A 13,425-nucleotide genomic window follows, 5' to 3' on the forward strand; every position below is an offset into this window, starting at 1 on the left:
TCTCGTCTTCCCGTAACTCGGGATCAGTGAAAAAATTGTTTGTGAACATCTTTTTGTCTTGTAATTTCGGGACAATTAGTCTATCCACGTTTCCTGCTCCGCCAATTTTCCGGGATAAATAAACGCAGTAATAAATATTGCTTTTTTTAATCTAAGTTTTTTATTTTCATTTTCCAGAAGCTCTTGTTTGCTACTATACAATGAACGTGCCACAGAATCACCAAACCGCGTTGCTGATACATGACATCGATTTGTCTCTTTGTACTCATCTGTATTACCGATACGTTGCAATTAATTCAAACGCTTCTATTGACAGTGTAGATGCACATGCAGATATAGAATATGGAGGACTTAAAAAGTTCAACGATCTTCGGAAAAAGAAAGGAAGCATACAAATCATACTCGCAGTAAGCTTTAGTTTTCCAGCTACGGAAAGTGTCAACAATAAGTAAGTTTTATATTTGCATCTACGATTGAAAACAAAATTTTAGATCATTAAAATTAGTACAATAATATCTGAAAGTCTCAAAGGCTCTTTTACTGAAAATTGTCTCAATTGTGGGTTTCCGACTAGAAATCATAATTTAATCAATATTCCATCTGGTCACACTAGAGTTATGGACTAAAAAATCGGGCTTCTTTTGACACATACATTGACCCAGACTAATACAGCATTTATTCGCGAAAAATCACGCCAATTTAATTTTTAAATCAAGCAAAATAACACGTAAGTCACTCAGAAAAAGCTTGAAGTGAAGTATACAAAAATAGCAGAATTTAGCCAAAGTTTTGGATAGTGATTGCTCGAAATTTCAACATCAAAAATGTACCGGTAATTTGTTTCCACCTGCAGGATTAATTCCGGGCCTGTTTCATAAAGAATTTATTTAACTAAATGTCTTAGTACGTAAATTTACACCAAGAATTTGGGTCCTTTTCTTACGGAACATCTTATATTAATTAATTTCTTCTAAATTTCACTTTATAGATTATACACAGATCAGAATTTGCGACAAAAACTTGTGAATAATCTTGTCAAATACGTCAAAAAATACGGATTTAATGGAATAGATCTCGATTTGTCATATAATCCTCAACATGGTGGACATCCTTCTTCTTATAAGAAAAAGTACGTTTTACTTTTAAAGGCAATTAGAGAAAGATTCCATAAGGAACGACTCACTTTATCTGTAGCAGTTGACCCTAATGAATCTACTGCTGAGATATTATATGATATTAAAGAAATCTCTAGATACGTAAAGTTCATAAATTTAAAGACATTCGAATTTCACTTAAATTCTGATGCGGACAAGAAAGTTGGTGTTGGTCATACTAGTCCAATGTATCATTCACCAAAGGAAAATACGGAGGAACGCAAGCGAAACATTGTAAGTTATTATGTCCGTCAACTCGGGATTGCTACCAAGACAAAATTAAAAACGAAATACGCCATATTTGTTTTTTTTGTGTGCAAATCTTATGCTCAAAATTTGTTTATTTGTTGTTTAAATTGCCGAGAAATGTTTGGCTAATCTAGCACGACGCAACTCAGCGTCGCCACATATGAAACATCATTAAAAGTTATTGTTATTAGAAAAACGATAAGCGGAGATATTTTGGCTTTTTTGCTCTCCGATTATATATAATACTTGTACCGAAAATACCTTTAAGTTCTAAGTGCCTACCTCTCATGATCCATAATGTCCGAAAAGTGGGAAAATAATCTTAAAAACGTAAAGATGATTCAGAACTCAAAATTAATTACTTAACATTTGAAAATTTACCCTTCTGATAATTTGCCCCAAAAACTACAATTCCACGTAAACCAGGATCCAATTAATCGGATAGCAAAATAATTTCAAACTTGGAAATCAAGTAGCAATAAAACCCAATGTTTTATTTCGGAGGAGCAAAAAAAAATCGTTAATATATTGTTTGGATAGCTGACAGTCGCAAACAAATAGAGAATGTATTATTCAAGCAGCAGAATAATCCAGAACTTTGAATTGCAGCAGAAGAAAATCTGGTATTTCAACTTTGAGAAGAAAAAAACGCAGCATGACGATCCGATACTTTATTTTTGAAAAAGAAAAAAATCAACAATCTATTATTCGTTTAGCAGATGCATCTGGAAATTCGAATTCGAGTAGAAAAATATAATTCTATAATTTCGAAGAGAAAAAAAATCCGGCACCTTTTATTCGAGAAGCAGTATAATGCAGAACTTGAATTCAAGTATCAAAATAATCTAAAACTTCGAATTCTAATACAAAAAAATCTATACTCCATTTCCAAGAAACAAACAAATCGTAAATTTTGTATTCGGGTAGCAGAATAATCTAGAACTTGAAATGCGTTCAGAAAAAAATCCGAGGGACTCAAACTTGAGTGTATTATACAATTATTTTTACATTCTCACCAGAGAAGGTATTATTTTTTTGTAAAAATTGACCACCCCTCCCCCCAGTATTTGTCAAATGTCCACGTTTTAAAACACAATGAATCCGGAAAAATGGTTTTTACGAATGTGTGTATGTATATATTTATGTCTATATGACTGTGTTTACGATACTTTAAAAAAATTAATCTATTCGGTTCACCTTTCTCACACTCTTTTAGCGTTCTAAAATAAATTCAAGTTCGTTAGCCAGCTATTTTGGATAAAAATTCAAAAAGTTAGCGCATTTTCAATATTTTTTTGACCGCATTTTTCAAAATTCAAAAATTCGCTGTACAAATATTCATAGTACCCAAAAAGACGAACAATTTATCATGATGAATTTTGTTCACAAAACCAAAAATTATCACACTTATAGCAGTTACAAAATTTATAAAACAACAGAAAATTTAAAATTTAAGCCAAACAGCGCACGATATGAAAAAAGTCAAGAGAAGAAAAATGTGCAATCTTGAATTCCCGCCAAGATTATCATGACAGCTTCTTGAGTTTTCTTGAAATTTTTAAAATTTAAATTTTGACAGCATAACAAATAATGAAAAATCCAAAAATTAAGTTTTTTCATTCAACTATTTCAAAGTATTTCAAAGATTCTCAAAGATATCAGTGTGTTTTCAGAAAGAAAAATACATATTTAAGTTTTTGATTTCGCACCTAAAGGACGACCGAGAATATGAAAATGACACCATATGAACTCCCATCCAACACAACGCTGCTGAAGGTTGTCGAAGGAGCTTTAACAAAAGAGAATTCACAATCACCAAATCACTATTTTCGATGCTTTGATCTTTAGTTATAAAAAGTCTGTACACACAGATCATACGCGTAGCACGAGATAATTACATTATCGAGTGCACATTTTTTATTTATTTTTGATGGAATATATTTAATTTAAAAAATGTTTTATTTTATTTATTCTAACTAATACTTGAACTATTACTTACGGTTCAAATTATGAAAGGCATATATTTCCAACAAGAAATTTGTCAATCTAAAGGTCTGAATTATCTAGATATTTAAAAAATTTTTTTTTCATACTTTCCGGAAATTTTCAGTTTGAAGTGGTTGAACTGTGTCGCTCAGGAGAAGTTTCCTGCGACATGTAATATTGGCCATCACAGTGCAAAAAAGTGCAAAAGTCCGTACTAACAGAATTTTCTGAATATTATAATTTTTCATGCATTTTATACATATATATATATATATCAGCACATGAGTGCATGGGAGATTTACAATACAAATTTGTTTGCTACAAAATTTTTTTTTTGCATACAAGATAACATACTTACTGTTGTTTTTCTTATTACAATTTACTGTATTCTTAGAAACAGTTTAATTTAGTTTGAACTAGGAATATTTTTTCCATTTTTTCCGTTATAATTTTAGTTCAAAATTCTTAAATATGCAGCAAAAATTTAAGAATGGAGAACTGAAAACTCCAAGTGTTATGAATTTTTTTCCGCGATGTTGCCTAAGTGTACTTGCTAGCTCGCTGGCTGCAACATATGCGAAGTATTATACAAATTCGTAACACTTAGAGTTTTCATTTCTCCATTCTCAATTTTTTTCTGCATATTTGAGAATCTTGAACAAAAATTTTAATGTAAAAAAATGGGAGAAAAATATTCCAAATGCGTATTTTCAGTACAAAAATAATTCTGTCTATTCAAAACTTCTTTCACAGTAATCATTTGAAAACAAATGATTTTTCCCGATTAACAAATTTGGAAAAATCATATCTTTAGATTTTCGAGTATCACATTGAAATACAAAAATACGTGTCGAGTATTTACAAACACGCGAAAAAAATGTTATGTGGAAAAAAATGTCATGATTGTAAATCTCCCATACATAAGTTTCGCTACATATGTTCACGTCTTAGGGTAGTTTTTCAGTAAATTATGAAAGGGGGAAGTTTCAAAGAGTTCAGAAATTAATTTAGTGTTTAGAATCGTCTTTACCTTGTTTAAGGTTGTTTTTATGTTTGCGAACATTTTTTTTGTCACGAGGGATAGGTATGTATGACCTAGGGGTAGTTTTTTGGGATACGTTTTATATGTCATTCGAAAGCAAAAATATAAAATAAAAAAAATCTCTCTCAATCGTTTTTCACATTATAATCATTTTTAGAGAGTGTTCATAAGTGACAGCGCTATATGGACGTCGTGGTAATGCAGTCACCCTTTTTCGAAAGTTTAGATAGCAAAACAAAATTTTTAGCATATAATTTACAAAAGAAAGCAAAAAATACGGCGCATTTTATTTTTAATTTTGCCTTCATATCGGCACTGAGTAGACGGACCTAAAGTAATTTCAAGGTCAGCAACCAATTTTAAATCAGTCAAGTAAGTCGGAAACAAGAGTGGTTTAAAACAAAATTGGAATTTTTCTGTTTAAAACAACTATGAAATTAATTTTTCTAATTTGGATAAGTTTAATTTCTATCATTGTTTAATACTGATCTCTTTAATGTGAATTTTTTTTTAAAACTGAGTTGATTTATTGAAGAAGTATACTGTACAATTAGCTTGAAATGTCCATCACTTTTATATTTGACAGATTCAGAATTGCTTAGTTTCTAATTTTACTAAATTTATGATTATGGACTTTGGATTATTGGTTTCTCAACCATCTAAGTTTAATAGCAGTCTTTAAGTTTTTAATATTGAAAGCTTCATCAAACATTTCATTTTGAAGCTTCTTTCCGTTTTACAGACTTTCAGTTTAATTTTATTAAATTATGATAAACATTCCACACAAACTTATTAATCCTTAAAATCTTGGCATTTCAAAATTCAGAATATATGGTTAACAAATATTTCCTAATTTTGGAAGTATAAATACATTTCCTTTAAATTCGCGTGATATTATCAAATCATTTCTTTTTCTAGGATTACGTTGTGAGATACTGGATTCGCAAAGGTGCTCCAGAAAACAAGTTAATACTGGGAACTTATTTTTCCGGAATATCATATACTTTGGCTAACCCAAAACAATTTGGTAGAGGTTCACCATTTACTACGGAAGGACAATTTGGCAGTATGATGACATATTTTGAATTTTGTGACCAAATAAAAAAATGGAAGTATTTCTTTGACCATGAACAGAAAGTACCGTATAAACACAAGGATAATCAAGTTATAGCCTATGATGATGATCGGTGAGTACGAAAATACACTTTTTGAAGGTTGTATTTCAGTAATGATGATAATACTTCATTTCAATATTTTTTTTCAGTTCCCTCGAGATAAAGGCTAAATATGTTCTGGACATGCAGCTTGGAGGTGCCATGGTGTATAGTATAGATGCGGATGATTTTCCTGGAAAATGTGGAAAGAAGTTCGCCCTTCTGAAGACTTTGAACCGAGTACTTAGAAAAAAATGTTAATATTCTTTTATAAATACTAGTCGTAAAAATTAAGAATTTCTTACATCTCCAATAATACACATTTTTCTCAATTCTTCATTAAAAGCCCATTGAATTTTTTTGTTTAAATCAGTATTAATTGGATTTTCTTTTAGTAAAAACATAGTTCTTAATATTAGCCATAAGTATTTCTATTAAATAATTAGCCGATTAAAAAAAATGCATCACGCGTACTATAATCTAAAAATGACGCTACATTTTCTTCTTCAGATAAATTAAGTCTTTTCCTGAAAATGTAAGATTCTATAAATTACACATTAAACAAATTCGAGTAGAATGTTTTAATGATACACATCTTTTTTTGTTAGGAATTCTGTAATAATAGCATACAATTTGTATAGGAACAATTTAAAAATCGTAAGATTTTTAAGTCGTGTTATCAAATCTGTATTTCCAAAAAGTATTGTCAGATTGGAAATATTAAAGTCTTCAATTTCTAATAAAAATCAATAACGCATTGAAAGCTTTAATTTATTTGTCAATCCATTGGATGTTCTTTCCTCCGAATAAAAGCAGCTGGTTGTTATGCAAATTGAACGCAATATGTTTTTACAGCGAGAAAGTAAGTTAAAGGATAAAAGACTTCTAACAAGGTCAACTGAGATATGAAAATTGGACTCTAATAATATCTAAGAGCTAGGAATAATTACCTAATTTCGTAATTACCGATTGTGTGCTCAACTTAATTTCGATTTTTTAGCCCTCGCAATATTTAAGATAGCATATCACGTATGAGTGAAACTCGTATTGATAAAATGAATTCTGTTCGAGGATATTTAATATATGTTTTAAATGATTCTCTGTAATGCCATATTCTCAATAAAAAAGAAGAAAATATTGCTCTAACGAAATTATTTAGGAGAGTATTTTCTCACCCAAGGAAACACGGTAGCGTTACAGTGACCGGAAAACCAAAATGAGTTTTTTTGTGAACCTCCTAATAACCATGTAAGATGTATAATATAATAATGCAACAAAATTTGGAATTATGTACAAGTAAAACTTCTTGTTTTTATCATCTATTGCTTTCAATAAGTAAGAAAAAAGTTGAAATTCAGAATTTACAGTTTCTTCAAATAAATAATTTGATCAATCATGTCTCTAAAGATGAATTACCACCCTAAGAAATGAGAAATTATATTAAGGCTTTCCTAATTTGTATATAAGCAGACAAAACATGAATAATAATCGACAATACAAAATAATAATCTGCAGAATAATGAACAAATCTTTAATTAAATAGATTAAAAAAATTTCAAAGGCTTGCAAATTTAGAATTGTGAATTTACATGTGGAAGACTGAATATTCAATTTTTTCTTTCACCAATATGAATTTAAAAATTCAATCAGAAATGCTTGAATTTTGAAAAGTATACATTAACAATTTGAATACTCGTAATATTTAAACTATTTAAATATAATCGAAACAATTAAAATTTTTAAGGAGTTGAGTATAAAAAAGTTTGTATGCATCAATTTGTGGTAAATGAACATTTTTTTAGTTTTAAACACAGTTTGGATTCGCTTTATTTCTAACGTTCCATAGTAGACACTTTTTCATTCTTCCTGTTTTCCGCTTAAAATTATTTCATTAACAAGGTTTTTGAGAAGAATTCAATTTTGATGGTGTTATAATAAAAAACTTTTCCATTTCAACTGGTTTAAATGACAACGTAGTTATTTTTTAACATTGACATATTTTGTTAATCAATTTTTATATTATATTATAATTGTTTTCTTTTTATTATAAAAATAAACATTTTAGAATTCCAGAAGCTTTGAATTTGAAGCAGTCAATTTAACTTGCAATTTTAAATTATCGAACTGGAATCGCTTAAAATTAGGAATTATTCAAAGTTAAAAGTTTTTAATTTTTAATTTTTAAAATTATAAATAATACAATATCAAAACCTTCGAATTTTAATTGATTTCGAGATTCTTTAATTTGCTAAAATTATTAATTTTATGTACGTCTTACATTCTTTTACTTTAAACGCCTTTATTTAGAAATTATACAATTTTAATTCCCTTTAATACCATTCTAAATATTTTTCATTTTTCAAAATTTTACTTAGTCCGAAATTGTTTCAGAAGGTTCGATTGTAATTACAAATTTCTGAATATATATTTTTAAAGCTAATAAATAAACACTAGTAATTTTAGTTGATCGAATTTTTAAACTCGAAGTATTAAAAATTTTGTTTGATAAATTGTTTTTATATAGTTGATGTTTGTAATATTAGGAAATAAATATCCAGGGACGAAAGTGGGTCACTTCGCGAGCATTAATTTTCTTCTAGTTCAATATATTATACACTGAATGATTGTTATTGAACTAAGTTATATAAAATTAGCCTCTTTAATTATATATTATGTGTTTCTGTTTTTCCAACATTTGAAACTCCCCGGAACAGCAAATTGCAAGAACTATCAGTTAGCAAGTTTTTCAACAGAAAACGATATCTATTCTTCATCCTTATTTTAGAGTGACCTTAACTACTAAAGAAATGTACTTTTTTATCTTAAGGATCACTATTTCCGCTGTATAATAACTTTTGTTATATCTAATGTTTTGTAATTGGAGGAGTAGGTAATTAGTATGCTCAAAATCTTAATTAAGTCATTCTACCTGTTAAATCTCTTGTGCAAAGAGTTATAAGAAATTAAATGTAATTCTCATTGTCTTATTGTTTTATCATAAAAGTGGGTTCCAAATAGTTTTAAATTTGTCGCTAATATTTTTCGAAATTTTTTGTACCAAAAATTATGAAAAAGCTAGGACAAATTATCAAATAAAAATTGGTTTCTCCGTCATATATGTGCCATCGGAAAGTATGATCAGATCTTAATAATTAAAGTGATAAATATCTAAAATAATAACAACATAGATATTAACATTTTTTAGTGATTTGTTTAGTGACTAAATATATGTTCCTTTAAATCTAAGTATAATATTTGCATGCTAATTAAAAATAAAATGTTTATTGAAACTCAACAGTACGTTACAAAAAAATTAAATTATTGAAGCCTAACGTTAGTTGAGAATTACAAAATATTTCATAATGAAGTAGTTACTGGTTTTATTTTAGAAGTAATTTATTTTTCAGTCTCTACAAGATCGGAGATAACAAATCTCGTCTGAGTAATGGACATAATCTAAAAACATAATTCTGGTCTAGAATACTTAATATTTGTTTCAAGTGATTGATCGTTAACCGATGTCCCTAATAAAAATAAAAATTTCTTCGTTAAAGAAACATTTATGCCCAAAATTATTGTTCCAAATTCAACTTTCACTGGTATACAGCTTCTATCTATAAAAAAGTGACGCATAGTATTACTGCAGTATATAAAAATTAAGAAGTATAAGCATGAAAAATTTGTCATTTGCGTCTTGTGTTATTTCTTATCTACGGCAATATTTATTCGAGATATGGAAAATCCAACAGTAAATATATCTTTGTGAATTAGGTGGTTTTGTAGATGTTAACAAAATTATAAAATGACTTACAAATTAAACCTTAGTATTGTATTTCTGCGAATTTGTTGAAGAAAGTTTCAAAACATTATAAGGTGAACATTTCATTATAGCCTTTATATCCGAATTTTTTTCCGCGAAAGAAGCATTTTGTAGTTCCAAATAGTTTTATTTATTTAAATTTTTTACAAATCTACCGATTATCTCTGAATTATTTTCTATTATTGATTCGGAACATCTTCATTTTAAGTGTACTAATTAAAAGATCCTCTTTATATAATGTCATAATTCAATAACAGAGAAAAAAAAATATTTTCAGAATGTACAATTTTTCACCACAAACTGTAATACACTAACGTTTTTAAAAACAAATACTTTTACAAAAAATTAAAGAAACTGTTATCAATTAAAATATACCTATCATATTTTTAATCATCCCTATTCTGTAAAAATAAGAAGGCGCAACAAAAATAATTTCAAGAACTATCAATCGGTTAACATTATATAAATGCACAATCTACACTGAATTTCTAATATTACGATTTTATTTATTGCAGATGCATAACTTAATACTAATTCTTGGAATAGTCTCAACTTTTGCTTTAAGCCTTAAGCTACCAGTACCTGCTAAATCACTTAAAAACCAGTGTGGAAGTAAGTGATGTATTATAATTTATTACGACGACTAGTCTATTTTCTTTTCCAGTCAAGCTATTTTTTCGGAATTATTATTAATATTAAAATTAATTTTTAAATTAAATTTTTTCTGAAAAACTATCTTCTTCGCTCCACTGTAAAATGAACCACAGAACTTCCGATTGCCGGTCGGGTACTTTTTATGAACAAGAATTTATTACATGCATTATTTTGCAATTAATATTAAAAATATTATTTTTGCAATTTATGCATTATTTTGCCAGGTGTTACAAGTGAAATATTTACTTGAATCGGTACTATCAACAAAAGATAACAGAAAGTTTTAACGTCTTTTCAGATTTGATGAATTAAATGTTTTTAAATTAACTGAAAAAAGGTCTTCTCCGTCGCTCTGATGATAATACAGATTCCTTTGAAAATGCTAACACCTGGAAAAGTAATGCATGTATTTCTGAAAATGGGTTGTTCTCTAAATCTCTTTACTAGCTCAAGATGAAATCACTTCACCGGAAATCATAAGTTCCGTGTTTCGCTTCCTAGCGAAGCGAAGGTGAGGATCCTTTCTCAGAAAAAGTGTAATTTACAAATTCTAAATTCATATCTTCGTCTAGTCTGAAAATATTTTAAGAATTCTTGTTATCTTCTGATGATAATACAGATTTCTCCACAAATTTGACATGTAACATCTGGCAAAATAATGCGTATATTTCTGAAAAAGGATTCTTCTATCGATCTCTTTAGTAGCTTAAGGGGAAAGCACTTGACTAAAAATCTGAATTTCTGACGTTCGTTTTCCAGCGAAGTGAAGAATATCTTTTTTATAAAAAATTTAATTTGAAAATGTTTAATTTATAGCTTCATCTAGTCTGCAAAGACGTTAAGAATTTCTGTTATCCTCTGATGCTATTAAAGATTCTTTTAACACTTAATTTATTAATAATTTAAAATGAATATTTTTTTTTGCATGCTGAATGTTTATCATAATTTTTCAGAAATCGTTGGTTGCTACTATACAGTAAGCTTGCCAAGTGATGATTATTTCTTGCTGGAAGTAAAAGACATCGATACGTCTCTTTGCTCTCATATATATTACAATTTCGCTTCGATTAGTGCAAACGCTTCTATTATAATTAATGATCCAAATGCAGCTACAGAAGAAGGAGGACTCAAACAGTTCAACGATCTTCGGAAAAAGAACCCAATGTTGAAAACCTTAGGTACAATGGAATGCAATGAATTTACAATGACATCTGCGGACAATATTAACAATGCGTAAGTTTGATATTTGCGTCCACAATTCAAACCGAATTCTAGATCACTCTTATTGAGAAAGTTTCATCTCAAACTCGTGAAAAAGAAAAATAGTTGTCGTCCCATAAGAAAAAGGCTCACTTCGTAAATGGCAATACCGAAGGTATTTCCGATTATTTAAACATGAGTAAAAAATATCTATCAATTTCGGTTTTTCGATGAAGAATTTTACTTTGATCAGTTTTCTAGCTGGTAAAATTTAACTTATGAACTCAGAAAAAAACGCGGCATCTTCGGAGATAAATTTTGACCCAAACTTGATGCGCAGCATTTTTTCCAAAAAGCTCTTACATTTCGTTTTTAAGCAGAAAATTAATTGCATGTGGCTTATTTGCATAAAGCTTAAATTGAGGCTTTAAAAAAAGCATCAGAACTCAGTCCTTGTTTCTCCGGAAAATAATAAATTAGACCTTTTTCAATGAAGCCTCTCATATTAATTAATAATCTTTAAATTTCACTTTATAGGCCATTGACTGATCCAAAATTACGGCAGAAACTTGTTAGTAATATTGTCAACTATACCAAAAAATACAGATTCAATGGTGTAGATATCAATTACTCAGATCTACCTCAACATGGTGGACATCCTGCTGATAAGGAAAATTTCGTTCTACTCTTAAAGGCACTCAGAGAAAGATTCGATAAAGAAAATCTTATTTTATCTGTAGCAGTGGATCCTAAAGAAGCGACAGCTAAGATATTATATGATATTAAAGGAATATCCAGATACGTGAACTTTATAAATTTAAAAACTTTCGGCTTTCACGGAAGCTCTGATGCGGACAAGAAAGATGGTGTTGGCCATAATAGTCCATTGTATCCTTCATCAAAGGAAAATGCGAAGGAACGCAAAAAAAATATTGTAAGTTATTTTATTAACAGCAAAAAATTTTAAATTCCTCAAGTGGATCGAAAAAAATTAATATTTTCGGATTTAAATTTATCTGTCTTAAGACTAAATTGTTAGATTCGATGTATACTGTACAATAAGACTCGAATGCACAAATTTAGAATTGTTTATTTGTTGACTTCGACTTTAATCTAAAATTATATGTAAACACAAAAATTCACAATATACAATTAAAATAATTTCTTAATTTAAGGGAAAGGGATACATTTCCTCAAAATTATTTTTTAAATTTTCTAATCAATTCTGTTCTTAGGATTATGTTGTAAAATACTGGATTTCTCAAGGAGCTCCACGAGGAAAGTTAATACTAGGAACTGCTTCTCACGGAACATCCTACACTTTAGCTAACCCAAAAAAATTTGGTAGAGGCGCACCATTTACTAAGGAAGGAAAGTTTGGTAATCAGATGACATATTTTTCATTTTGTTACATGATAAAAACATGGAATTATTTCTACGACCCAGAACAGCAAGTACCGTATATTCACAAGGGGCATGAAACTATAACCTATGATGATGTTCGGTGAGTATTTACAATTTTTTCTCTTGTGTATTTCAGTAACGATAAGAATATTACTTTTCAGTCTTAATTTTCAGTTCCATCAAGGCGAAGGCTAAATATGTTCAGGACATGCATCTTGGAGGTGCGATGTTGTATAAGATAGATCACGACGATTACAGGGGAGATTGTGGAGAAAAGTTCCCACTTCTGAAGACATTAAATCAAGTCCTCAGAAATGAATGCTAAATTCTTGTATGAATCCCAGTTAGAAAAATAAAGAATTCAGTATATCTCTTATAATTGCCATCTTTCTGTGTTCTTAATTATAAGCCCACAGAAATTTTATTTTCAATGAGTATTTAGTAGCTTTCATTTCATTGAAAGTTTAGATCCTACAATTAGTTATAAGAATTTTCTTTGAATGATGAGCAAGTAAAAAAAAGATGTTGACAAATTGTGATGATAAAATTATCTTCAAAGTTTCGTTCTTCAGCTAGCATTTCGAAATAATAACTCGAACAGGATAACTTCATGCCAATATTTTTAATATAAATAAAATGACTCGAGTTCCCATTAGTGATTTTTGTTAATCATCACTCAATATTATCTTTTCAGTTTTATTTTAATAATTTAAATTAGCCCTGAAATAATATTCATTTACAGGTTTCACTTTAAAAATAATC

The 13,425-nt window shown here is 29.0% G+C and overlaps 2 protein-coding genes across 2 annotated transcripts; both read left to right on the forward strand.

The window, feature by feature from the left end:
• Positions 1 to 200: 200 nt before the first annotated feature.
• LOC117181128 (acidic mammalian chitinase-like) lies at positions 201 to 5,846 on the forward strand. Its single transcript, XM_033373695.1, has 4 exons — positions 201 to 448; positions 989 to 1,388; positions 5,350 to 5,618; positions 5,696 to 5,846. The coding sequence occupies exons 1-4, from the start codon at positions 201 to 203 to the stop codon at positions 5,844 to 5,846; spliced, it is 1,068 nt and encodes a 355-aa protein (XP_033229586.1).
• Positions 5,847 to 6,428: 582 nt separating this feature from the next.
• LOC117181129 (acidic mammalian chitinase-like) lies at positions 6,429 to 12,988 on the forward strand. Its single transcript, XM_033373696.1, has 5 exons — positions 6,429 to 6,447; positions 11,013 to 11,292; positions 11,797 to 12,193; positions 12,495 to 12,763; positions 12,838 to 12,988. The coding sequence occupies exons 1-5, from the start codon at positions 6,429 to 6,431 to the stop codon at positions 12,986 to 12,988; spliced, it is 1,116 nt and encodes a 371-aa protein (XP_033229587.1).
• Positions 12,989 to 13,425: the final 437 nt, after the last annotated feature.

This window comes from Belonocnema kinseyi, chromosome 10 (assembly GCF_010883055.1).
Source record: "Belonocnema kinseyi isolate 2016_QV_RU_SX_M_011 chromosome 10, B_treatae_v1, whole genome shotgun sequence".
Taxonomy (NCBI): Eukaryota; Metazoa; Arthropoda; class Insecta; order Hymenoptera; family Cynipidae; genus Belonocnema; species Belonocnema kinseyi.

Excerpts from the sequence above, each read along its gene's own strand:
- LOC117181128 (XM_033373695.1), top strand. The coding sequence starts at position 201 with ATGAACGTGCCACAGAATCACCAAACCGCGTTGCTGATACATGACATC. Across the intron at positions 449-988 it reads ACGGAAAGTGTCAACAATAA|ATTATACACAGATCAGAATT; the intron begins GTAAGTTTTATA and ends TTCACTTTATAG. Across the intron at positions 5,619-5,695 it reads ATAGCCTATGATGATGATCG|TTCCCTCGAGATAAAGGCTA; the intron begins GTGAGTACGAAA and ends ATTTTTTTTCAG.
- LOC117181129 (XM_033373696.1), top strand. Across the intron at positions 11,293-11,796 it reads GCGGACAATATTAACAATGC|GCCATTGACTGATCCAAAAT; the intron begins GTAAGTTTGATA and ends TTCACTTTATAG. Across the intron at positions 12,764-12,837 it reads ATAACCTATGATGATGTTCG|TTCCATCAAGGCGAAGGCTA; the intron begins GTGAGTATTTAC and ends CTTAATTTTCAG.